This window comes from Genypterus blacodes, unplaced genomic scaffold (genome assembly GCF_046128005.1).
Source record: "Genypterus blacodes isolate CSIRO-AG114 ecotype Tasmania unplaced genomic scaffold, CSIRO-AGI_Gbla_v1 ptg000438l_1, whole genome shotgun sequence".
Lineage (NCBI taxonomy): Eukaryota > Metazoa > Chordata > Actinopteri > Ophidiiformes > Ophidiidae > Genypterus > Genypterus blacodes.
In genome coordinates, this window is record NW_027467208.1 from 3,346,333 (window position 1) to 3,373,378 (window position 27,046).

Consider the following 27,046-nt stretch of genomic DNA (forward strand, 5'->3'; position numbering starts at 1 on the left):
GAGGAGGAGGAGGATGAATCGGTCTGTGGCTCTAAAAGGAAACCAGTGTAGCACGGCAGGAATCCTTTTCATCTACCTGTGCTGCAGTCATGTCATAACAACATCTTTATCTAAAACTCTGCATTAACACGGACAACCAAGATTGATTTTCTTTCTTTATATTGTCAAATCTTCTATAAGAGATAAAACATTTCCTCAAGAAAGCCATGTTGTATCCAGGTTAAGTGGACTCTTGTTATGCTAGTATGACAACACTGAAGCACTAAATGTTCATCATGGAGGATCGTACAATAATACACACGTCCAATGGTTTTACATTCACCGAGCCTCAACAACAGGTCTCACGTTTGAATGCAGACAATCCAGAGAGACGTGCGTGGAAACACTGCAAACACCCGCCGTCTGCTCTTTGTCTCCTCTACCGCCACGCTTGCCGAGATCACCAGCTACCATCAATCAAAGCAACAAAGGGTCAAGTGAATCGGAATCCTACCTGTGTGACTTGATTAATGCTTGATTGCGGGGCGATGGTGGATGGAGGGAACATGGCGTGGTCAGGGTGGCAGCTCCTGTGTGGATCTCTGCCACGGAAACGCATCTGACATTGTGGGATTTAGTCGAGTTTGAAAACGTTTTTCAGGACACAAATCAAGTGTTTCTATATCGGTTACATTTATTTCTTCTAGAGACAATGACTTAAAGTGGGAGTGTAATGGCTCTCATTACAGCGCAAACATCCACCAAGGCCGGGCAAAAGCACATTAAATATTGATCTAATAATATACGGGCCTGTTAATAATGATAACAGCATTATTTTCCATGAGAAACATTTGTTTAAATATAATCGATAATATAAATAACACCAATTGATAGAATAAGTGTGATAAGTAAATATACTGGATAATATTTATTGAGATTGTTGTATTTCTTTTGAGGAAACTGACAAAAAATATAACCAATATTCAAAAAATTTAAGAAAAAATAAATTGTGAATCATAAACTGGGTGACAATCTCACATTATTCATTTAAAGATAAGATACATAAAGATATTTATATCTAATACAGTTCACCAGAGAATAAAGGGCCGTATTATAACAGAGTAGGGTTACAGCGAGAGCAGTATGTGTGTGAGTGACATGTGACTGGTCCCAGAGACTGGAACAGATTTGACAGTTCTCCCAACTAAGGCTAACCCTATGATTTACCATGACTGACTGAACAAAGTAGGGGTCAATTCTTCGGGTTGTACATTTGTTAAACCGTAGGAATTGCATTTTGAGACGCTGTCGTCAACGTGACAGCGTATAAGTGACTGTACGGGAGAATTCAGGCCGTGTGCAGAGTTTCCCCGTCTCCTTAAATATGATGTGATGAAATGAGATAAATCCTGTCTGAGATCGACTACTCACACACACTCACATTCACCGGTGATACTACACTTCAAGACTAGAGATGGCAATGCTTAAAAAAAGTCATCAAACCTGAAAGTAACCTGCGATATGCTAATTGGAACATTTATTTGCAGTTTGGCAACTCATTATCATATATGACAAAAAGACAAGAAAGGGAGGAAACAACTGAGGAAATGAACGCTGTATCCAAGCTCAATTAAAACTGTCAGAGTGTGTGACGAGCACAACAACAAAGGAGGCGGACAAAGGACGGGCCAGCGAGAGGGAGGAAGAGAAAGAGAAGGAGAGAGAGAGAGATGGACTGAAATGAATAACCAAATGTTAAAAAAGACTAGATGAGAGAATATTGAGGTATATGATGCGTGGGACACAAAGGGGGAGGAGCTGGATGAGTTCTCCCCCCAGCTTTAGGGTGAGTCAGGGGGCAAGTATGCAGGAGATGCTCCCTGATTCACCCTGGTACTGGCTGGGGATGAGGCCTGGGATCCGTCTGCTGCACCCCCATGTTACACTATCTGTGACTGAGGGAGGAGAGGTTAGGTCGGGGCTAGGTGTGTGTGTATGTGTGTGTGTGTGGGGGGTTGGGTATACGTTGTGTATATACATGCCAGCTCTTGAGGAGCGACGTAAAGGCGAAACAGATGAAGTGGGAAACTCCCCTCCGTCAGAAACAACTGGAGATGAATTTGCAGACAAAGACAAACAAGAAAAACCCACACACCCTTGCAACACACAGGTGCCAAGAAGACAAGCGTGCACACACACACTCTCGCACACACACAGACACACACTGGGTGGGTCTATTTAGACAGCCACTCAACACCTGTAAATGATTTCCAGGGACGTCTTCACTCTATTTGTCACACTGGTCAGAGTGATGGAATGATGAGGATGAGGTGGGAGGAAGGTCATTCTACCACTCTGTGCCTGCAAGCCATACATAGCTCAACTAATCCCAGGTGATAAAAACATCTTAAATCTTATGAACGTATATACACATGTGAGGAGATTTCATTCTAGCACGGAGAGTAAAGAGGTGAGTGAAGACAAAAGCGATGAGAGCGACTGGAGGCGATCATACACTTTATATTAGAGACAAATGTGCTGTTTTAATGCTGAAATGTTGAATGTGTTGTTAAAAATGTTTGTCCATGTGATATGCAGGGCCTGAAGCGAGGGCAAAGCAGGACAGAGCCTCTTTTATCCCTGCAGTTTAGATTATATTAAGGAATATTGTGGTAGCTTTAATTTGAACATTTTTAACATTATATGCTGTGGGGTGAGTGTGTGCGTGTGTGTGAGTGTAATGAGAAGGCCACAGGTGTGTATCCTCTAATCCCATCATTAAAACAGGTCTGGTACAGATGTAAATTTAATGACACACACACCTGTTGGCCTTCAGACAGGTATTGGTATTAGGCCTGTCTGTGTAAATGGCACTTCAAGCCTCAAGGTGTGCCAGTCCTCATTCAGTGTGTCAATGTGTGTGTGTGGTTATGGGAGGATATTTAGAAGTCCAATGCAAATATTACAGGTAGTTTTTTTTCCCCCCGTTGGAGGCTTGACACCTGTGTAAACTGCCATGTCAGTCGACGAGCACACACAGTGTCACAAAGAACAGAGCAACGCACGTCAGCCTGTGTTGATTCTGTGATCACGCCAAGCTTTTTATAAACATTCACCTCAAGGCACGTCTTAGGATGGGAGACGCAGCTTCACCGAGGCTCTGGGTGTTTTGTCAGTGCTTAAGAGTTTCACAAACTGTCTCCTAAATATGATGGAGATGACGACAAAGTGAAGTTTGGAGGTCGTTTGCCATTTTGAGGAAGCACAATAGTATACTAATCACACAACAGTGCCAGGTTTCTCTTTACAACAAGGAGGAAATCGGGAAGAAATATGCTTACGGAAATTAGACAACTTCCCTTTTTTAAAAGGCACCCATAATCCAAAATCAGTTCACTAATAATGTAATCACATTCATAACGGCAGAGCTGATGTTTGTAGCTGTATAACCCTGTTTTAATGATTCACCACTGTTTACTACTTCAGGCATGATAATAAGAATAAGAAAGTCTCCGTAGTAATTGATTTTTCCCAATATGGTTGTCGAAACATTCTCTTATTTATGCATCAGTGGTTTAAAATGGATGAATAATTTAAAAAATGATTTATTAGCCGTTGATGAAGCCATTAATTACTTCCAAATAGAATTATACGTTGCCGTACTATAATTGTTACTACTTAATGCGTTATCGGAATTTGTTCTGGGTGAAATAGTCAGGAAAGCTCTTTCATACACAAGTAAGTTTAAAGTCAAACTCTTACCGGGAAGTGGCAGCCATGAAAACATCTTGGGGCGTTCACCATGGGTCGTCGTCTCACTGCCCTTTGATGGTGGATTTCTGGCGCCATACATCTAGAATGACAAGAGGTGCAGCGACATAAAAAAAACTGAAACCAGAGAAAAGTTCTTCCTGAATAGAACTCTTTCTTCCTCTAAAATTCTCTCTTGACTGAACAATATCTGCCCTGACCTCCGCTGACCTCTGGCTTAAGGGGCCAGGAAAGAGAGAGTGGACAGTGGCGTGCAAAATAGAGAGGCTAGTGTGTGTGCGTCTGTAAGGCAGAAAGGGAGAGGATTGAAAGGGGAGTCTGCTCTCCCTCCCTCCCCCCAAGGGTACAAGCCTGGTGCCTATAAGTCCTTAAATCAAAGAGCGCAGGGTACAACCATGATCTCTACAATTCATTACTGACTCTCTGACTACCTTCAAAATAGTCCAATGATCTGTTCCGTCTTTCTTCTGCTCTTGTTCCCTCAAGGCAAAGATTCTCTGAGGACATGAGGACAGTTCTCACTCAGGTAAAGGCCAGGACGGAGGGTTTGTTTTAGGTTGTGTTCTAACAAAGTGCAGGTCTCAAAACTCCCTAAATTACAGTCAGGCAGTCACAGGGCGGCCCCAGAATAAACTGGACGAGTAAACGCAGCAAAGACGCAAACACAAACACTGACAAAGAACAGCACACACAGCTTCCCTTCGCACAAACTCCACAAGAACACAGACTGTGTTCTGGCTCGTTACCCCGGTGTCATGTGACATCTGTTTGGGTTTGATTCACAGAAAGAGAGGAAAGAAGTGAACAAAATGAGAGAGAGGTGAACGGAAAGATTGATAGCCACCATTTTCTTGGCTCATGCATCATCTGCCATCGTCACTGTTGCCAAAACACGCCGACTGCTGTTTCAGCTCGTTAAATGTCAAAGCTAATGATGTGGGTTACGCCGCTAATGTAACTAATATGTTGTTCCTGAGGGCTTTGGTGTCCTGCACAGGTCAAACCAACGCCTGTAAGAGGTGGGGACGGAACAATGGCTACTTCCACTTCACAATCATTTAGCATCTGTCAGAATGATGAAGGCTACACAATTTTTAAAATCAAGCCAGATAAGTGAGAGAGCAACCATGTCTTTGCTTGACATAGACTAAAGTCTGAATACTGAATTTTTTCTCTGCTTAGCACCAACTGGAAAGGTTTCTGCTTAAGAAACGACTGAAGGAGCTTCTTGAAATGTAGCCGTTGATGCTTGGCTAGTCTCCGGAACGGTGCTCCACTCAGGCAGAGAGAAGAGGGGAAAAAAGAAAGAGAAAGAGCCGAGATTTCCTTTCGTAGTAAACCGACAACCTGTTGACGGTATTCCCTCAGGTAATCGCACGCTCACTAGTGCATGGCCGAGCACACCATTGTGAGAAACACAGCAACTCTGCTGTTTCTGTTCTGAGGCCGCGCTTTGCTCGATGGGTAACACTTTGTCTCTTTCACAAACAAAAGGTCCATTGTTGAAAAATACTTAAAACTGGCAAGCACGTTTGAAAAATGTCAGACATTTGACTTATTTTAGGTGGATTTGCTTCAAGTTCCGAGACACTTATTGGACACTTTAGTCTAACTCGTCCTTGAGATTGATGTATTATATTAGAAGACATTGACAATAAAATAAGAAACAAATGGCTTATTGTTGCACATTTATGAAATTAGAAATTCTTGGGCAGGTCATGGATCCAGATTGAAAGCAAAATGCCTAAACCTTCCAGCATGTTGTATAAATATTGGGTGAGAACTTTTTGGGTAATCCCACAGGCAAACAAACCAACCAAGCAAAAGACACAGATGCAAATATAACCTCCTTGGCTGAGGTCATAAGCTCATGGTTACTATACTAGTGTTTGCTCTGGATTTTGTGTTGCTTGGAAATGGATGATGTGTTGGCTTCTGATTTCAATGGACAAACCAAGGCCAAGATTGGCATTATCCACTGTTCCCTGAAAGTCAGTGCAGAGAAGTGTGATACAAGCTGCAGCTTTTATGGGCCGGATAAACACTTGAAAGATAAAACAAACGAATGCCCAAAACAATCAGCCGTCTGAGAATCCAGCATAAGTGGCCAATAGTTATTTGCTTAATGTTCTAACAGAATCCTCAACGCTCTCGCTTTCCATTTATCTGCTGTGTACAAGAGGCCCAGTTCTCAGGTGACTCAGTCACAAGTGGGTCCAAGTTGGATGGTTTACTCAGGGTGTTGACTCTCCTGGGAACTGAGGGATAGGATGTCAGCTGCTGCTTCCTGCTTCAAGCCAGTAACAGGAACTGGCTGTGTTCCAGTGAGTGTGTGTGTGTGTGTTTGTGCATGTGTGTGCTGTCAGACAGAGGACTGGGCAATGAGCCCAGGTGCAGCAGAGCCCAGGTGTTCCTCTATGAAGAACACAATGAGTGTGTGCAAACATGGAGGGACGGACAGCCAAATGGAGAGGGATTGGTATCACAGAGCACACCTGTTGAGCACCTGCCAGAGACGCACATGACACACGGGGAATAGACACAGCAGTTGGAAACGTGCACACACATACGCACACAAACTAGCACACAACCATTTCATATTCCAGATACCACAGACAACAAATCGATCAGTGCGTCAGTCAGTTCTAGTGATTGATAAAGTCATTAGTCTTCCTGCAATCACATATTGACAGGAACCAAAGTTTAGACTCTTCTAAACTTTTCTGTCACTTCCTCTCCTTTCCCACTGTTCTTGGGTCTCTGTGTCATTAAGCAGCGCATCAGGGATTAAGAAGTTGATGGGTGTGATTCGCAGCAGAATCCACTAAGTCTGGCATTACCACACTCACAAAGCACGGGAGAGCAACTAATCCACCGCACTGCACAATCCTGCTAATGCATTCACGTCAGACACGCGGACAAACCAGGTCGGCCCAGAATTAAACATGAAAGTATCACCGTCGAGTTCGGCGCTGACGTGGTCATGTTTGTTTGCGCACTGGATTGGGAGAGAGGAAGAGTATTTGCAAGACATGGAAGAATGTAAACAGCACAGATCAAAATAAAGTGGGACATGTTAGATCATAGCTTTAGAGAAACAGAATGACTTTTCTAGTTGTCTCTAAGCATGCTGCTGTCCTCCATACATATTTCATAGTTCCTCATGCTGGGGCTACAAACTTTGTGTATGTCAAACTTTCTACACCTCCACACTGGATTACTGCACAAAGGTACTTTACAGTTTAAAGACAGAGAGGAAACAAAGAGAAAACCCCATCAGAATACCCAGACGTTGTTTTGTTCCCTTGTAGCAATACTAATGTAATCCTGAATGTAAATTTCAAAGATTCCTTTTGTTACATACTGTAGCCTGTGGGCTCTTTTAGCTATATTGTAATTCTAACACAATTTATGCCATAATTACTTCCTCTGAATCGTTACCCTCTTATTCTCTAAGCTTTGGCTTCTGCCCCTGAACACACTGCACACACTGTGTTCGGCACACTATATTACACGGCAATGTGTGGACTGTAATGTAAGATGCTACCAAAGAAACAAGTAACATAAGAACAAAAGGTAAAGAATCATAAAACAGGAGACAAACACACTCCGGTTATGCTGTGGCGACACCTACGTACAAGCTGTGACACTCTGAGTCATTACACTTACATATCACACTACTTTAATCATAATCCCATCAGTATCCCGCAGCATGGCTGACAGACAGCTATATCTCACATTCTACACAATTCTACTCATTAACGCATTAATGAGTCTTCATAATTTATATAATGTGAGCCCTAAAGGGAAACAGTGGCTTGTTAATGTCTCACACACACACACACTGACATTCTGACCATGCGTGCGCAGCAACAGCAGCATAAATATTTTTTTTCATTTATTTATTTAATGAGCAGCAGAATAGCAGTAATAATGCAGTTTAGCAGCAAATCAATGAGAAATGGAGGAGCAGTGTGGAGGTGGTGTGTGTGCGTGTGTGTCTGTGAGGGGGGGGATTAGACATTATGTGTGAGACTAGCGGTACTTTGTGACATGCATCATCAGTCCTGTCTTCTTACTATATCTCCCTAATGGGAGCACAGCAGTGTATGTGTGTGTGTCTGTGTGTGTGATAGGGACTGATGAGTCTCCCTGTCAGTGACTTGCTGAGAGACTGGGAGTGTGAGTACGTGAGTACGTGTGTGTGTGTGTGTGTGTGTGTGTGTATGTGTGTGTGAGATAGAGATACAGACTAAATGAGCTCCTGGTGGGACTGACCCTCCTCACTTCTCACCGGTCCGTCAGAAACACTGAGCGCTCCAGTGGAGCATGGCCACAGGCACGGGGCTGAATACTGAACACACACACACATGCAGGAGCAAAGCAGTAACACAAGCCATATACTTGCACGCACACACAAAATGGCTCCTTAATACATAGGTAAACGCCATCTTGGAGATTACTGCTGTCTCTCACTGCTCTGACGAGTGTAAAAAGTTTATACTGAAAACACACTGAGGTCAATGTCCATTTATTTTCACATGATGTCATGGAATCAAAAGAAAATGTGACAAAACGCATGTGTTTGTGAATGAAAGCCAAGCCTAACACGCCTCACTTTTCTAGCGCCGGGTTCACCAGCAGACATAATTATGATTCATGTCTCAGTAGGCAGCCATATATGTATGAGAACGTTCCTTACCGCCTAGACTGTGGGAAAGTGCAGCGACATTACATATTGTGTGTGTGCGTGTGTGTGTGTTTGGGGCCTTAGTATAATTACTCTTGGTGACATACCTTACATGACTAATGAGAAGGATTTGTGCGCGTGGCGTGGAGCTCATTTGTCACAGGATGGTAGGTAAGGCTTCACTAGCTTCTACTGCGCTGGAATGCTGTTAAGGTCGCACTAAACGCTCACACCGCGCCGCTGCCTGATTAATTTCCTGAGGTTGACGCGCCGCAAACATAAGTCAGCGGATCACCATCAATTAGCAGAGATGTGTAGCCCATGTGTGTGTTCTGGCGTCATAACTTTGTTCGTGTTGTTGTAGATTAATGTAGAGATTTTGCTCCTAAAGTTCAGGTTTAACTGCATAATCTTTAGGGATGGAAGTGGGTCAGAAATGATGGATACTAGGATGAATACTTCTCCACTCTTAATGGGCAAATTCTCCAGTTAAGTTTGTTTAATTAAAAAACGGGTATTGAAACTAGTATGTTGGAGCATTTTAGTCCCAAAAAAAGTATAGTTTTTTAGAGGAGTCATAATGAGAGATGGTACAGAGAACAGTGTTTATGCTCAATGTTCCATCTAGAATCCTATTTCACATAGCGTGAACATCCTCAAGGTGAAGCCTTTAGTAAACACAGACGGGTTGCTCTTTTTGAAGAAAAGCCATGAGGACGATCAGTGAGAGCCTCACCAATGTAAACATATTTTTTTTTTTTTTTTAACACAAGCCAAGGAGCTTTAATGAGGTGTTAGAAGTTAAAAGGAATTTCTTTTATGGTGGGATTTTGATCAGGAATCTTTGCATTGTGTTTATAATAATGTGATGGTATTATTTACTGCATAGAGCTCCACTGTAACCGTCTGTAAATAAACACTACATTCATATCTGTAATCATAATCATCACATTGCAATATAAAGGATCTGAAACATTCCGACGCGTTTGGAAATCCATGGACTGGTTGCTGACTTTGAGCCATCTGTTAATGCTAATAACCGAGTGAGGTGTACAGTAAACGTCCCCTCACAGCCTGCAAACAGTAATTTGCTGTAAGCAGCATAACTGCTCATTATATTCAAGAGGTATCAGCTTTTAAGCTATTACACAAATACATATTATACATAGAGCATTGTTCAGTGTTCAGCAGTGTGCAGGGGCTGGAAGGAATAAGAGTAGAGTAGACTAGCTCCTGTAATGTGCCCAGATGAACACAGCTGAGGTTTAGAAGGATTATACTTGATACGGACACTTGTATACTGCGTTCTTTAAGCTAAAACACACACTATAGTACCATCATATCACTGCATCTATGATAAAGCAACAAATAACTGGGTTCAAATACGACACTGACGATTATGCTGAAACAAAGGCAGGCAACTCATCCTGCCAAACATGGTGGTGGATAAGGAGGCAGCGTGCCAGATCTTTTCCGTTGTGCTGCTATCAGAGCTGGTGTTGTTGGTAACGGTGACCCTGTAGATAACAGGTGTCATGTATGAAGGTCTATTAGGCCTGGCTGTCTATTGTTACATGTGAGTGAGTCACAGGGGTGGAGGAGGGGGCCGGCTGCACCAAGGCTAGATAAAACGAAGCGAGTGAGGGTACACAGCGTGCTTATCATAATGGCTTCTTTGACAAGTGCTCTTTCACTAGAGGTCAGGAGGTCATGGGAGAAAAGAGGAAGAAACTGAAAGCTTGTAATCGTTCTCAGACTTCCAGAATCAAGGAACAGAGTGAGGCAACACAACCCCAACATGTCAGGCATGAAAGAACTCACAAGGCAGTGGAGACATTTTGTGTTGACCCTTTATTATTTACACCATTAGAAAAGTGAATTCATACCCAAAATCATGCAGCATTTGCCTTATGGACAGAGTATTGCTATTGTTCCATTAGTAGGAATGCATTTTGAGCAAAAAAAGAGAATAAAACTTGGAATAGAAAGTGATGACTGCACAGAAATGTACAAATCCGAGCAATAAGAAAACAGCAGAATGGACAAAGGCCGACAGCTCTGCACTGCATGGATAAGAAAGAAACTGTCAAAGGAGGAAACGGTTAATGGAAGGTCAATAACCTTTCACTTCTCTTGCATCTCGCCGGCCTAATGCACAGCGAGCAGCGTAACGAGACAAAGAGGCACTGAGAAAAACAGAAAAATCATATTCCTCTCTATAGAAACATCAACAAAACATGCTTTTGACAGGGAGGCAAACCAAGGTGTTCCTTATATAGGGACACGGAGGCTCACAACTATTCAGTCACCATTTCGTCTCTGTAATTTCTATTGATGCGAAAGCAGCGGATCACATTTGTAATGCTAATCATGCCAAGTGTGGAGGTCAATCTCCGTGCGTCTGTGTGCGGGAGAATAGCTCCAATGTGTTGTTCGGTATTCCGCACACATGTTCAATCAGGACAGAGGCTTTGTGGATTCTAATCTCACACTTTGTGATCTGCAGATATCCAGGAGGTGAGGTTTGTGCGGCGGAATGCGAGGCGAGTGTTTGTCTCCGTGTGACGAGAGCTTCGGCGGGAGATTTACATTTTTCCATTAGTGAGACAACAGTCAGACGTGACTGCACGGAATATGATTATCGCCGCTTGGAGGGCGAGGGAATTAATGCTCGCAAAACATTACTTTTGTCAAGCGAGCAGCCGGCAGAAGTAAAGCAGTATGGATGCTGAACCGTGAGATGCATCGGCGCTGTCCATCCCATTAACCAAATAGAAATGATCATTTTACCTGCACACACTAAAAGAGTATCAACTTTAAATCTTTGATCTATTCTTACATATCCGTGTCATGAGGCCGTGTTTGTTTGTCCTCACATATCGAGTGCAAAGGGTGGGAAAAGTCCTCGTCAACATTTGACCAGCCTCTCGTTAATCCAGGTCCACGTCCAGGTTGAGCTCGGTGCTCAGGTTGAGGTAGAAGAAGGCGTAGACGCAAAGCACAAAGAACAGGATTGCTGCAATGACCAGGAATGCATCCTGAAGGGGAGAAGAAGATCGGTTTGGGTGTGGGTCACTTCGGGGGAAAATTCACAACCTTAGTTCAAAGCAGGGAGGAAGCATGGGAGGGAAGAGCGAGGAGGCGACATGCAACAGAGCCCAACCAGGAACATGCTGTAGTCACAGGGTTTAGGTATTTATTCAGTCTCCACTCTTTAGGCTTTGTCAAACATCCATCATCTGTATCGGTTTGGAGAAAATACAGCCGAAATCCGCACTACGGCATTCTACATATCAGGTGCTTTTTCTTTCACTTCCTTTAATTGATTCAAAGCTCTTAAGTGGACACACACTGCCGAGTGAAAAAAAATCCCGGCACATTCCGATAAAACAATATCACGAAACAAAAATCACATTTCAGAAACCAAGCAGAGTATGACAGTCTAATCTCCTCCATCTCCAGTCAACCGCCGCCGCTCTGCTGTCATTTTAGCAGAGAAGTTAAACTTTCTACAAGAAAAATGGCCTATTTTTCACATTTTTTTTCCCCCATTGGTTAATTGTCAAACAAATTGTAGGCTTTCCAGAGGAGTGGCATTCAACTTGAAAATGGGAATTTGGAGCGCTCGTTCATTATGTGCCGCTCGCAAAGATTACAATCTTCATCAGCTGGAGTTTCATTAGGGCCACTCAGACTATTGAACAATGCCAGTTATGCTTTATCAAGAGAACTCATTAGCCGCAAACTTTCTAATCAACACTGGAGAGCTTGGAGAGCTTTTAAAAGAGCGCGGCGCACGTTCTGATTGGCGGTTACTCGAGATGGAATGTTTGATTTCAAAGTGGAAATCAGTTTTAATAAGCAAACTGGGCCACGACAACAAAGGTGTGGTGACAAGAGTGGAACAAAGCCCTTGTGATTCCACTTCTCCAGCGTGTTATGACTCAGATTTCTCTAAATATCTAAACCTCCATGTGACTCATACAAAGACATTTTAGGGAAGAAACAAACTTAAAAAAAGGCCTCCTGTCATGAGGCTTAATCAGTGTGTATGGTCTCATGTTAGTAGTGGTAGTCTGGTGTGTGTGAGAGTGCTGAGGGGAAAACAGTGGAACTATTGAAAGCGGAAAAGGGCAAAGAAGGGGAAAAAAGGGGAAAGAAGCATTATAGGGAATGTTTGAATTGACATGACATTATTTTGCTAAACACACACACACACTGAAAATTCAACCCAATGGCAACGGGCGAGCGTTGGCAGAATGAGAAACAAGAGTGAGCGGCAAGAGAGAGAGAAAACAAGCGAGCGATAAGGCGAGGGGGTGGGGTAATAATAATTCCTCCATGAAGAAGAAGATGGGTGCGGGCGTGCGTGTGTGTGCGTGTGTGTGCGCGTGCGTGTGCGCAACAATTAAAAGGCGTCACGGCGTCCGCAGCTATCTGTGTACAAGTTGTAGTGCCTAGTCATCAGCAGCATTGGTCTTCATTAGCCTCCGCACACATTTATCTACTTCCCTCCAAACAGCTTAAAGTCCCTGCTTAATTGGAAAACTTTTAAATTTCATGCACTTTAGTTTCATATATTAACCGCCAGGCTCCCACTGCTTGATTTATTTTTTTTCTATTTTGCCAAGGCCTCGGAGAAAAAGAGAGCGGTTATCAAATCATGGAGGCCTGATTGTTTTCTGCTTTTCCCCTTGTGTGCCCGCGTCGGCTTTTGAGAGAAAAAACACGACAAAGACAAGAGAATCCTTTTTGAATTCTTTGGCAGTAAAAAAAAAAAGAAGAGAAATGAAAAGGAAAGAAATGTAGCGCCGGAACAATCCTGTGACACACCAGTGACACAGGTAAGGAAGGAAACGCGTCGTCAATTATTCTCTTTCTTTGCCTCTGTTGCGGTTTTTGGAGATGGGTGGAGAGAGAGAGAGAGAGAGAGAGAGAGAGAGAGAGAGAGAGAGAGAGAGAGAGAGAGAGAGAGAGAGAGAGAGAGAGAGAGAGAGAGAGAGAGAGAGAGAGAAACAGCTGGTTGTGGTGGGCTGTCTGTGAAAACAAGCTGGAGGGGTTTTGGTGAAAACACTCGAGTCGTAGAAAGCACCTGCACTTGATTGTGATCATTGTGTTGGAGGAGAGCGGCCCACTGTGTTGACTCTTACTTTGTCTGGCACACACACACAATCACACACACACACACACACACACACACACATACATATAGCCTCTCTGCCCACATTCTGATGGAGGCCCTTGGATGGAGCCAGAGCACATCATCATCTTCATCATGTGGCTCTCTCAGCGCCGGCGACAGCTGTAGCACACTCGGCATGCTGGGAGCTCAGTCCCTGTTGCCCTGGCGACAAGCCACCGCTCAGCAGACAGCCCCTCATCTGGTCTGCATTCTATTCTCCTCCTGGGTTTGTTTGCTGTGCGAGTGTGTGTGTGTGTGTGTGTGTGTGTGTGTGCCAGGCTGTATGTGCCCATGTGCTAAGCATGGGAGATTCAGTGGGTTTGTGGCTCTGTGTGTGTGTGTGTGTGTGTGTGTGTGTGTGTGTGTGTGTGTGTGTGTGTGTGTGTGTGTGTGTGTGTGTGTGTGTGTGTGTGTGTGTGTGTGTGTGTGTGTGTGTGTGTGTGTGTGTGTGTGCACCACGAGCTACGATGCAATGTTGATACAATCCCAACTGGGCTCTACAGAAGCTATAGTGACAAAATGGTTCCATAAAATTAGAATTAGGATTTCTGTCTAAAATCTAAACCTCTGCTTTTAAATCATTTCCTCTTCAACCGACTTTTGCATCTTGAAGCTTTGGGGGCATCGACTCAAAACAAATGTAATAATGCTGAATAGTGAATTAAACAGACAGCAGCATGACAGTGCAGATGAGGAGTGCAGCAGTGTGTGAGCCGGTTTCTGGACTCGCTCATTCTACATTTGTGCATCCTGGATAAAAATAGCTGTGGACTCTGTGGTGAGGAAGATGGCAGCTTACTCTGAATGCATCTTCTATGGTTGGCGTCTCGGGGAGATGCCTTGTCATACGGGCTCCTCAAGTTTGTTGCCACAAGTAATTCTGAGTTGCATTATTTTTGGGGGCGAATGGCACAAAATGAGTCCAGACGTCTGGCGGGAGCGGAGCAGGCCACGATAGAGTTCAACCAGACAAGACGACTATGCAACAAAGGGATTCATCAACAAAATCTATGTTTTCTTCACACCCCACCCCCCTGCAGCTACGATCAAAGGATCAAGGAGGACAGGAACCATTCATAAGGAATTCAATCGGAGCAGAGAATACAGTTGATTCTCTTTGCTGCTGTAGAATATGAAGGTTTAGATTCTGACGTCGACCTTCTATCGCCTCTTGATTGAACGGAAAATGGAGCCGACTAAAAACACGTACTTAAAAATCATACTTGGCAACAAAGGCAATGATCCTGGCTCCATATAGTTTCACAACGTATATGCATAGTTGACAGCTGGAGCGGAGCCACAGTCATTATCTGCAGCCTCCCTCCTCTGCCAATTCCATAAGCAATCTTTCCTCCCAACTTTCTCGTTTCGGCGGCTAAATGAGACCCAGGGAAAGAAACGGCGGCGAGGCGAACAGAAGGCCAGCGTGCCAATTAGACGAGGCAGCAGGCTCGTTTCCTGCGCCGCGAGCTCGGGCGGCAGCGCTACTTTGATGGCACTTCCTCTCCGGGCAAACCGAGGAGAGAGGAGCCGACTCCCTGCCAGTTTCCTCCTCGGTGCCGCGGCGAAACCGGTGCCATCCACCATTTAGGTGGAGAGAGAGACAGAGCGAGAGACAAACAGTGTGTGTGAGAGAGAGTACGCCGTGATTGTCACGGGTGGCAGGGTTTCGCCACTTCTCAGGTCAACGTGTTGTGCAGCCCAACAATTGATTACCGTTGTGGGAACAGCAGTGCTCTCTCTCTCTCTCTCTCTCTCCCTCCCTCTCTTTCTCTCTCTCTCCCCTCAGACTCTCCATCTGCCCTGCCGGCTGCCAGGTTCTCTGAGCTCCGAATGTCTGCTTGGCCCTTCTGAGATGCCAGCTGCATCCGAGACCACCAACTCCCCACCAGAGGAAGAGGAGAGGAGAGTAGAGTAGAGGGGAGGAAGGGAGAGGAAAGGAGAGGAAAGGAGGCTTTCTGCTGTCGTCACCACATGGGGTAAAAATCACAACTTTCCACGTTAAAAGGACCCAGCGGGAGAAGCGAGCGTGACCAAATATCCATCACATTTTGGCTGAATTTCAATCGACTTTAGGGCCATGGGGTCTAAATCAGTTTAATATCCTCATCCCAGAGGTATTTTTAATCCGACCTCTGAAATTTTCCCCCCTCGTCTTGGGGTGCGAAAAAAGCTGAATTATTCATGAGCAATATCAATATTTCACGATATGGACTAATCTAATTGGATTAAAGACGTGCTTAATGAGGCCGTGCGTGTCTAAGAGATGCATATTTTAAGGCCTGACCATTTTGCTCGGTGTTCAATCCTCACCATTTTGCGAACAGAGACGGTGCTATTCCTGGCGACGTAGGAACACGAGACCGGAGCACCTCTGTGGGACCGTGTTTAAGACGCCGACCTACGCTCTGATGAATCCCAATTTGTGATATCTGTGGTTTCAGATCTTTGAATTCCCAATGACTTCACTGCTGATAACTCCAGTCTGTAGTAAAGTTGCTATTAGCGCGGCGGCTGAAGGAGTAACAGCATAAACAGCAGAGCCACGTTTTGGTAGCGTGATAAACATGGAGTCATCCATCTTTGTCTGCACAACAGCTCCTAATCGCTGCAGTGTGTGACACAGCCGAGGAGAGAGAGACACTTTTCTACCCTAGCAACACCTTCACCCCTCCTTCCCCTGTCTCTCTCTCTTTATCACTTTCTTCTCTCATTTTCTCCCTACTTTGTTTTATTCTCTGCACTCGTCGTTCACTCCCACGTCATGAATAAGGAAAGTCTTTCAGTCCAAGAGTGAATTTTTACCGTCTTTCCGTACACACACCTGATTCTATGGAGGACTCTCCCAACCCAACATTTCATTTCTTTCAAACTTCAAAGAGGAGGAGAGGTGGAACAACAGCGGGGCCGGCGCTCATCAGGATTCGTCGGATGGACGGCCGAGGGTTAGAAGAAGTGGCGGAACTGATTTACAAGTCTGGGGTATAAATGTTGAAACATGCACTGAAGCAAGCAAGGAGGTAGGGCAAACAAATGGAAAGAAGATGGTTGACGGAGAAGAGAGGCGAGCGCGAGCACAGACGGCCTGAGACAAGACGGGCCAGCGGGCAGGAATGGACGGGGGCATGCAGACACAGACGGCCAAAGTCCAAAGCGGTCTCACCCTAAGTACAGTAGAATGCTTCTTTGCCTCTGCCTTCAGACGGGTGGCCTTCAGGACAGACTTGGTCTTTTTGTAGTCTTGCTTACCTGGTAGAGAAATGAGAGAGAGAGAGAGAAGACAAGTTAGCAAGTTTGAATCTGAGCCAACCACAAATACAGGATACTTACGACAGCAACGGCAACACAGTTACTCCAAATAAATCAAATGGTGATTGATGCAACTCATGAGGCCTGTACACACACACACACACAGAGTCATCCTCAGTCAGGCGGTGATGAAGGCTCTCTATAAAGCCACTCAGTCCCATGCAGCTTTACAACATCCACCGCTACATTTACCAGCATGCATCGCTTCGCTTTCTGGCCCTAGTTGCACAGAGTTCACCTGCACTGTTGTCTTCCTGTGGGCTCGAGTCTCAAGGGTGAAGCACATGGGCAAACTGGCCACCTGGCAAAGTGTGTGTGTGTGTGTGTGTGTGTGTGTGTGTGTGTGTGTGTGTGTGTGTGTGTGTGTGTGTGTGTGTGCACACGTGTGTTTCACATGAGACAGAGCCGGCTGTCTCGGTCTAATTAGAAACAACACACTGCAGGAAAAGGAACTTTGCTAACAATAGGGTGGAAAGGCAACAGCTTGCTGAACAGTGTGTGTGTGTGTGTGCGTAGCCCAGAATGAGGCAAACACAACAGCACTTTTTTTTTTATGGTGGTCCTTGAGGTCTGGCTGAGGTTCTGCTCTGCCGTGGAGGAGACAACCATTATACACACACACACACACACACACACACACACACACACACACACACACACACACACACACACACACACACACACACACACACACACACACACACACACACACACACACACTCTTTGCCAGGCTCATGCAATCTGACTCAATCCCCGTCTCAAGTCTTCTCCTCTCTTGCTCCATCCTCTCCTGGTCTCCTCCACCTCCTCCTCCGTCTCCCCGTGACTCAGCGGAGGGCTAATAGAAATGGGGAGCGTGTTGCCAGAAGCAGACAGTGAGCTGGTGGGAATTCATTAAGAGGGCCACTGGATGTCTCCTCCACTTGTCAGAAAGTGGGAAAGGGGAAATTTGATTGGAGGGCGCCTCAGGTCGCTCGCCATTCACCGGAAGGCTGCGGAGGGTTTCAGACTGCAAATAGCTGGCTGGGATAATGTACGACTGAAGGAGCCGCTATGGAATATTAGGAGGAAACGGGGAGTCGCCCTATGCAGTCTGAATGCCGCTGAAGCTTAAAGCGGAGCACATTATGAAATGAATTCCTCATTCATATTTTCATTTAAAGGTCCGATTTGAAACCTTTGCAATGCTGATTGATATTCTTCCAGTATCTTTTGCTACAGCACCATTGTGCACACTCAGTGATAACGGGCTGTTAAGTACAATCACTTTAATGACCCGCCTCCTGTGAGCACAACAAATTAAAACTCAGGCTTTCAGGGTAGTTCAGGCTGTGTTTAGTTTACTGTATGCATTCCTTATTTCAACAATAACAAAAAAGTGTTTTAATATATGCATGAAAATATTTGTTGACATATTTTTGATGCCGTCTAGGTATTGATTGAGCGCATTCTTCCCTAGCTGTCATTACCGTAGCATTGTTCCATGATAATTGGCAGAGTTGCAGAGCTCCCAGGTCAAGTTTTAAATCATACTTTCAAAATAAGAGCCTAAATAAATAATATAATATCTGTACTTTGTTGCTGTTCCATTTGCGTCCTGGCTGTTCCTGTTCTGCAGCAGGATGGAGGCAGAACACCAGCAGACCTAAGCTATGTGGGGGCCGAATATTCAAGAGCAGGATTTATTTGGTACATCTCCCCCAAACTGCTTCCAAAACACGCACCTGTGCCGTCGTCTCCCATGAGCGGGAAAGAGAAACTGATCTTACTCCAAGCCTACGTTGAGAAATTACACTCCTGTGCAGGAATTCATCACAACCCAGCACACCCAGAACCATCTGGGCAGAATCAGCACTTAATTGCAGCAAAATGAAAAATAAAATAAGAAATTACACCACGAGTCGGAGTGTGAATCGTTGTTATTGAGGAGAAATGCAGCAGAATTACACCGGGCTGTGTAAGGCGTCGTAACACTGCGGCATGACAGTGCTGTACTTCTTAAAACCCTTGTGTTGTGTCTTTGCTGTGCTGTTTTTCTCACACACACACACACACACACACACACACACACACACACACACACACACACACACACACACACACACACACACACACACACACACACACACACACACACACACACACACACACACACACACACACACACACACACACACACACACACACACACACACACGATGATATTGCATTGGGCTTGGGAGCGCTCCTATTAGTCACTGCTGTTCCACCCCCTGCTGCAGCGGCACAGCAGACAGCTTCTGTCACCCATTATCTACCTGCACTGGGTTAGGTGCCGTCCTCCCGTCTCTCCCTGCCTCCGCCTGCCAGGCTGAAAAGGCATCACTGTCCCCCTGTACAGCGGCGACAATGCCTGTGTCTCAGAGGAACATTACCTCTTGTCAAGAAAACCTAGAGCACCCGCTGAGAGGCTTCCCTGAGTGTCTTTCATTGAAGTCGTCACCGATTTCATGTCAGGAGGACAAGAGGAAGCTAAAGGTGGCCTCTCGCTCCACAGCACTTACTGTACATTCCCTTACGTGTTTGGCTTTAATTGCCCCCCCCCCACCATGAATGTTTGTCTCTAGGTGTATCTGTATCTGGTGTATGGTTCAGACTGAAGGAGAGAGAGTTTGGTTCTGCTTTGCATAATAAGACAGGTAGGAGGCATTGGCTAAAATTAGTCACATGCGATGGTCTGAGCTCTGAGGAGAAAGAGGGGTGGGAAGGTACAGTATGTCATTTATGTTACACACAAACTGGCAAAGACGATAGGAGAGCTGACATGAGCTTCAGCCACTGTGTCTGAATCTGATGTGACACTGTTGATATTCAGACTTGTTTTTCAGACAGACACCTAGACTGCATCATCTAAAACTGATTCACACCAACCTGAGCGGTCCATCGTCTTGAAAAAAAGCGGTGCAAACATGTAATGTACCGTGTGTATGTAAACACACTGACGGAATCAAACGGCTCAGTGAAATGTGAAAGGGTCACCCGAGATGCTTAACACACACTTACTGCCGCTTTCAGATCATTGTTTTGCTTTTCCAGCTCACTGTTGATTGCCTCTCAGCATCACCAGCCTGATATCAAACCGCAGACAGCGATTTACAACAAACGGGCGCAGCTAATCCCACTGCAGATTGTTCTCAGAGCTACAAGCAGAAAGAATATTGCTTTACATTCAATTATACATCTGGAAGCCTCTATGTAACCTGGCCTTCAAACACTGTGATGCTACACTTTCACACCATTATCTGTTGCTCTCTTGGTTTGTATAAGATTCAAGTCGACATGTTACAACACACACGTGTCACCGCGCTGGGGGACGAGTGTGTCAAGGGGAAAACTAACACAGCCGAGGAGTTCAGTGTGTGTGTGTGTGTGTGTGTGTGTGTGTGTGTGTGTGTGTGTGTGTGTGTGTGTGTGTGTGTGTGTGTGTGTGTGTGTGTGTGTGCATGTTTGCGTCAATGGAAACTAGCCATCCAGAGTGCATCACATGCATTGTGATGTGGTGATTTGGACACGGAGCTCACTGGCCTGTACTCTCCAAGAGCTCCGGGACAAGTCGGGCAACACGCTGACAGCGTGTCTGACAGTTCCCCGTGCTTTGCTTCCGTGTCCGTTTTGCCGTGGCAGCCAAATAGTCGGTGACCACATGGTGCGGATCGCTGGCATCTGCCAGAGTGCAGGACGGCGGAACTGGAGGGTTGATGCCAGACACATGGGAGATGTTTACGCCTGGTTGTTCCCATCACATCAGGGGAGGAGAGAGGGGGAGGGGCACCAACATACAAAGTCTATACAACGCTGTTTTGGGCTTTTTTGTTTGTAGTGCAAGTAAAGGTAAGACTCAGGTCAGCACAGAGCTCAAACCTCTGCTATGGCTGAATGAGCTGACACACTGCTTAGGATGGACAAGGGTCAGCAGAGGGCTTCAAACACATGACGGTGTTGTTTATAAACAAATGAGGTCCAATAATGAACCACGGCGGCTCATAAATCCTTTTCATCAATGGAAGTGGAATATTTCACCAACATATAAACAATTCATCGCAGCTATTTTTGTGAGCCTTATCATCCACACAATGTTTATAAAAAAAAGCCTTCTTACACCTATAATCTCTTATTTATGTGATATTTCAAATGCCCGTATCTGTGCACACTATTTTCTCATGGTTTGTTTAGCCCAAATCAGCGGCTATTACTCAGAGAGGGTGACCACTGGCACTTAAGAACGCCAGAGTTTTTCTTCTTCCAAGAGCCGCTTGGCAAAGTCAATTATAACGGGCCTAATAATGGTATTTAAAAAGAGTCTGTCAACAGCGGCCCCTTGACAACCATCCGACATGACAAAAGCACTCCAGCAGAGATGATGGTACAGCTCAACAACCAGCCCAGACTGCCGCTGACGTGCTGTGAATAAGCCACCCTATTACGATTTCAAATTACCACGAGTGGCCCCTTCCATCTTTCACAAAACACGACCACATGCTATTTTTGAAGACTTCATTTTCCTCTCCTGACTTCTTTGTTTCCCGCCTGTCTGTTTTCCACCTCTGCTGTTAACCAGTAGTTCAGTGAAATTGCCTGATGGCCGTTCTCTTTTCAAAAACGGAGGAAAAACAGGGGGAAATTGAGGGGTTGGCAGGAGGCGGAAGGAGAGAGATGACCGCAGTGATGCCCGTTTCACATATTTTTCAATTGATGAGATGTGCAGTGGAGAGAAAACACTAAATTGGGAGGAAAAAACGCAGGGGGAAAGAATACAGATATTGTGTGCACCTGGTAGGAGATGAGCTTGTTATGTTATTTCTGTCCCTCATTTGGTGAACCTGCTGGTTTTTACACAATGGCTGATGGTTAATGGCATCTGCAGGCTAAATAATCCTATTCTGCTGTCACAATATGAAAACACATGCAACTGTTGCTGCGCTGCTTTATGAGACCTTAGCCCTTAAAGCCTGGCAGAGTAAACAAGACAGAGAAAATTACACAACATGCAATCATCTGCCTGGGAGAAACAAATGCTGTATCGTTGACAGCAAATAATGTGAAAGTAATGATGATGACTTACAGGATTACATACAGACAACTTCACTCACCATGTCACCTCTACAATACAGTAAACCAATGTAACCCTAACTCTGCACTCCCATGTCTTACAGAGCTCCCACGAGCGTACGTCAGCCTCTAGATTTGATATAAAAACCGTGGGCTTGTGAGGAAAAACCGGGCTGGCCGTGTTTGTGTCATAGCTGTTCGCAATTTTCCAGTATTGCCATTGGCGACCTTTAGGTCTCCACTCTCTGCGAGAGGAAAACAAAACCACATGGGCCGAGCTGTGATGTTCAAGCAGCCACAGCTGGCACGCTAAAGGGGTCCAAATCATGACTGATACGCACCGTATTGCTTTAGTTAGGCCTGCGTGATGTAAGAGGAAAGAGGGGAAACAAAACACCGCTGGATTTGAGTTGTATTAAACTCTGACAAGGGAGCTTTGGATGTGATATTGAAGACGTAAGGATAGTTGTTAAAGTGTGGGCTTCACTGCACATGTGACCTCAGATGCTGCTTGTTCGCATCCTCCCTAAACACAATTACCTCCGCTGCTTGAGCTCTGGCTCTAATTGAGCAAGTCTGGTTTGAATTCCTTTCAATTCCGCACAAATTGGAAAAGTTTCCAGGACTACGCAATGAGATTATGCTAATTCTTGCATAGCCAGTGTTGATAACCGTCTTCAAAAGAGTGGGGTTGTTAGGCGGTTTCAGAGACACTGTGTGTGTGTGTGTGTGTGTGTGTGTGTGTGTGTGTGTGTGTGTGTGTGTGTGTGTGTGTGTGTGTGTGTGTGTGTGTGTGTGTGTGTGTGTGTGTGTGTGTGTGTGTGTGTGTGTGTGTGTGTGTGTGTGTGTGTGTGTGTGTGTGAACCCCCTACAGAACAGCTCAATGCAGCACGGAGTCATATTTGACTTATTAAGTGTGACATTAGCTTGTTTCGAGGAGAGCACACCAAGTTAATTACTGATAGTAGTGGTATGGTTGCCAACATCAAGCTGGGTTGTGTTTTTCTGACTTAATAAGGTTACAAAACAGGCAGAGGATCAATCCCAGCTGTCAAAAAGAAACATGAATAAACTAATGAGAGGCCAATCTTCTCTTAGATTTCTTTGCCTCCAGATAGAAGATAGAGCCGAGGAGACGAGTGGAGAGGAGACGAGTGGAGAGGAGAGGAGAGTGGGGCCGCACTTATCACTGTTTGAAAGTTCAGACCAAATAGTTTTATGTCTCCAAATCCCACCTATCTGATTTCTCCCACCGAGCGTATTTACTTTACGAAACAAAAATCCTGGATCCAGATTGCCGCGGAAAAGGATCGACCCTCCAGTCCATAAATGTTAATGATTAATGCCCATTTGAAGTTCTCAGAGCTCACGCTGATGTGTCAAAATAGCTTGGATTCATTTCAGTTTAATTCCTAAAAGCAAGGAAATCTGCACTGGAGTGTAAGGAGACTCACCGATCTGTTTCCTGTACTGATCCACCGGCAGGTTGGTGGCGCTGGCATCCTTCTTCCCCATTCTGCCTCCTCAACCTGACAGGAGGAGAATAGAGAGAGAGAGAGAGAAAGAGAAAAACCTTCTGAGCCAGAGAATTTCACAGCTGGGTCTCAATGTTACACAGAATCATTTAGTTTAATCAAATACAGATCTAACACCACTGGTGTTACTGTAGAAGAGGCAAGATAACTTGTGAAAATTGCGGGAAGATTTTCAAGTTAATACACAATCATATATACAGAGGAGAAGTCAGTTTGCGTCAGGCAGATGGTTTATCTTTCACATACATCTGCTAGATATAATTAAATGAATTCTCACCACCTTCCATGTGTGTTACGTTCACAGTATGTGCACTTCCTATCCATCTCATTTAGTCTAACACCATTTCCCTTCACTCCATGAGCTCTCTTTGATTACGCTGACAGCTCCCAGGGAAAATTAAAAAGAGAAAGAGCTTGGAACAAAATAAATACTATCGATGCCTCACGCGTGTACACACTTCCTGTGCAGGAGAATAAGGGAAATATGAATGAATAAAGAAGAAAAAAAATGCTGTGTTGTGTGTGTGTGTGTGTGTGAATAATATGTAGGTTTGTGTGTGTGCGTGTGTGTGGATAAACAGGTGTGGGTAGGAATTGCCAGAGAAATATTTATACTGTGGTTTCATTGTGATTAAATATTTACAATATTTAGCTTTGTTGTGCTAAGGTTGTGTGCTTTGGTTTACTGGTGAAAAGTTGTGTCTACGAACATCTGACATCTTTTCAGCTGATATAAAACATTTTCAGGTGAACTTTCAAAGTCTTTATCTCAACATTTATTCTGAGAGTTGATTGGTATGAAATGGTAGAGAGCAACAACAACCTATGATATTAAAATACTAAAATATATGAGCTAAATAAACTGAAACGAGTATGGGACTCAACACACTGCACAACTTCCTGAAGGAGCAACATTTTCTCAAATGTATCTCATCTTCCTCTCAAGTATCACAATGATTTCTCTCCCAGCCTCTGTAAGCAGCAATAACTACAACGCCATATTCAGAATAAGCTACAAACTGCTAAAACACAGTGTGTGTGTGTGTGCGATTCTTGCATCCATCCAACATTTCTTAGCGCCCTGCTCTAAATTCCAGACAGGCTTCCTCACAACACACTGCATCAATCAATATTGTAGCCTTTTGTTTAAAATTGTGGAAAAAGCAAGTATGAGTGGAGAGGCCGGCTGGTGCTTTCTGTTGATAGTGAAAACCTCTCTGACCTTTTCTCTGGCTGAGAGACGGCACGATGGGGAAGAAGAATGCGGGGCCTTAATGAATGCTCTTCACCAGTAGGTGTCCTGTATAATGGTAATTGATTATCATAAAATAAATGGTGTGCTTGTGCGTGGTAGATATGGCCGAGCGAGCCGGGAAGGAAAAGCAGAGCAGGTTTACCAAAGGGGAAAGAGTCTATGTGCATCTAAGAAGAACAGGAGCGGAGGAGAGCGAGCGAGCGGAGGTGCAGGCGGGGGAACAGAGGAGAGACGGAATTAGCATGTTCAAGGAGCGTGGCTGCCTAACTGTGCTGACTGATGCCTTCTCATGGGAGACCGCCGCCGCCGCTGCTGCTGCCGCCGCCTCAGGGAGAGCTGGATTTTTACCTTCCACTAAAAACACTGCTTTGGGCTTCAGGCTACGTTTCAAACAGCGATACTGTCAGCGCAGAGAGCGGGAGGATGTATGCGCGCCTATTGTTCTCCAGCAGTTGGAAACCAGAGTCAGCAAATTAAAGGAAGTGAGTGGAGGACAAAAGGAAAAGAGGAAATTGTCCTGATGTGATGTTTACAGCTGTGCACAGTCGACTCTGCACACCAAAGAATATTGTACTGTGCAGCAGTGCTACAAACCTGAGCTGCTCACTGGGTTCAAAACAGCCAAACACATCACACACACACACGGCTCCGTCATTGCTTTGGTTTCTCTCCTCATCTGGTTTTACATTCCGGCAAGTACATACTTCAAATTCTCTCAACTACTAATTAACTGATACGTCTCGCAATTAATGTTTGAGGTTGGCATTAATGTAAAGGTGATTACTCCTCAGAATAGAAGGGCTGCGTTCAAGTGCAACTTCATTTCAGAGTGAATTTTGCCTTTCTCTGGAGTGTGTGTGTGTGTGTGTGAGTGGAGTTTTCCTGTTGCTATCCACCTACACGTCTACTGCAAGTTTCATTGTGGGGAATTGGATGTAATCTAAAAACAGCCTAAAGGGAAACTGCAGAGACAGATACGGGGATACTTGAGATACTGTACGCCTCACGATTCAATTAAAATGTGAGGAAGAAGAAGAAGTGCACAGATGCTCTACTTAAATAAAATATGGCGACAGAAAACAAATAGAAGCCTTCCTGTCAAAAAGTCTTCTCAAATAAAAGAAGAAGAAATATGTTTGAGTGTTTAAAGTACTCAATGTGCAGTCAGCGTTGTTTTATTGATACATTAATATTTATTTGGTGGATGTTGCATAGATGTTGAAGTTGCGTGTGTCTCAAGTATCAGAGTGTTATGTTACTTGTGTCTGGTGTGTGTGAGAGTCAGGAGTAATATTGGATATTTGTTACTCAGTGGTGTCACTAATATTGCATCTCGATCCAAATTTTTCATGAATTTAAGGCGTTTTAAAAGTAAGATCTGAATCTGCAGAGTGTGAAGGACAAAGTACAACATTTCCCTGTGGAATGTGGAGGAGTAGAAAAACAAAGTAACAGAAAATCCAAATCAATCAAGAAATGTGCATCTATCTCTCCACTGTCTTAAAGTACTGTTCTTCAGCAAATGTGCCAATATTATATAGAATTTATGCATAAAGACGTGACCGGCAATTTGTACGATTTAAATTGTTTTTTAAATAGTTTTTTGGTGTTTAGTAGTTTTAAAGTTTGGGAGACATGCATATATAACTGCAATTTCGAAGACAATAAAAAGCGTCGGTCGTTGGAAGCAATAAATATCCTGACGCACATTTCTGAATTAAAGTGTGGCGTTGTGACTTTATGAACGCTATTTAGAAAGAAATACACACTTTAGATATGCAGACGACACGATGCTACACAAGCTAAAGCGTCCCAGTGGAGCTGTAACTGTCTGCAGCCCTCATTCACTGCATTCCCTCAGATACTTACACGGCTCTTCTTTAAGGTGATAAGTGGAGATTAATGGAGATGTTTCTGCATCACGGGAGTCAGGCGGCTCTGCGTGGACGACACAAGACGGTTTGTGTTTGTACTTTGCTCCAAATTTCTCCAGGATGCCAACACACCACAGACAGATCCTGAAAGCTAGTTCCTGGTTTGCGCGTGGACATTGTTGACGGATAGCCGTTGCGGCCAATCAGAGACGAGTGTTTGGCAAATTGACCAATAGCGAGATTGGAAGGCGGGGCGTAGCGTTAAAATCACGGGACCGGTCTGGACGCGCCCACTCATCCCAATGCACTCGTGTATGTGTTGTCATTTATATAAAGGGACAATACATCTGTGCTTTAAACCAG

At 44.6% G+C, this 27,046-nt stretch overlaps 1 protein-coding gene across 1 annotated transcript; it reads right to left on the reverse strand.

Annotated features, from left to right (window-relative positions):
* Nucleotides 1-10,272: 10,272 nt before the first annotated feature.
* Nucleotides 10,273-26,845, reverse strand: triqk (triple QxxK/R motif containing). The gene is made up of 4 exons (XM_076139591.1): nt 26,679-26,845; nt 23,474-23,548; nt 16,786-16,871; nt 10,273-11,478 (listed from the first exon to the last, which is right to left on the reverse strand). The coding sequence occupies exons 2-4, from the start codon at nt 23,532-23,534 to the stop codon at nt 11,371-11,373; spliced, it is 255 nt and encodes an 84-aa protein (XP_075995706.1). The 5' UTR covers nt 23,535-23,548; nt 26,679-26,845; the 3' UTR covers nt 10,273-11,370.
* Between the last annotated feature and the right edge of the window lie 201 nt (nt 26,846-27,046).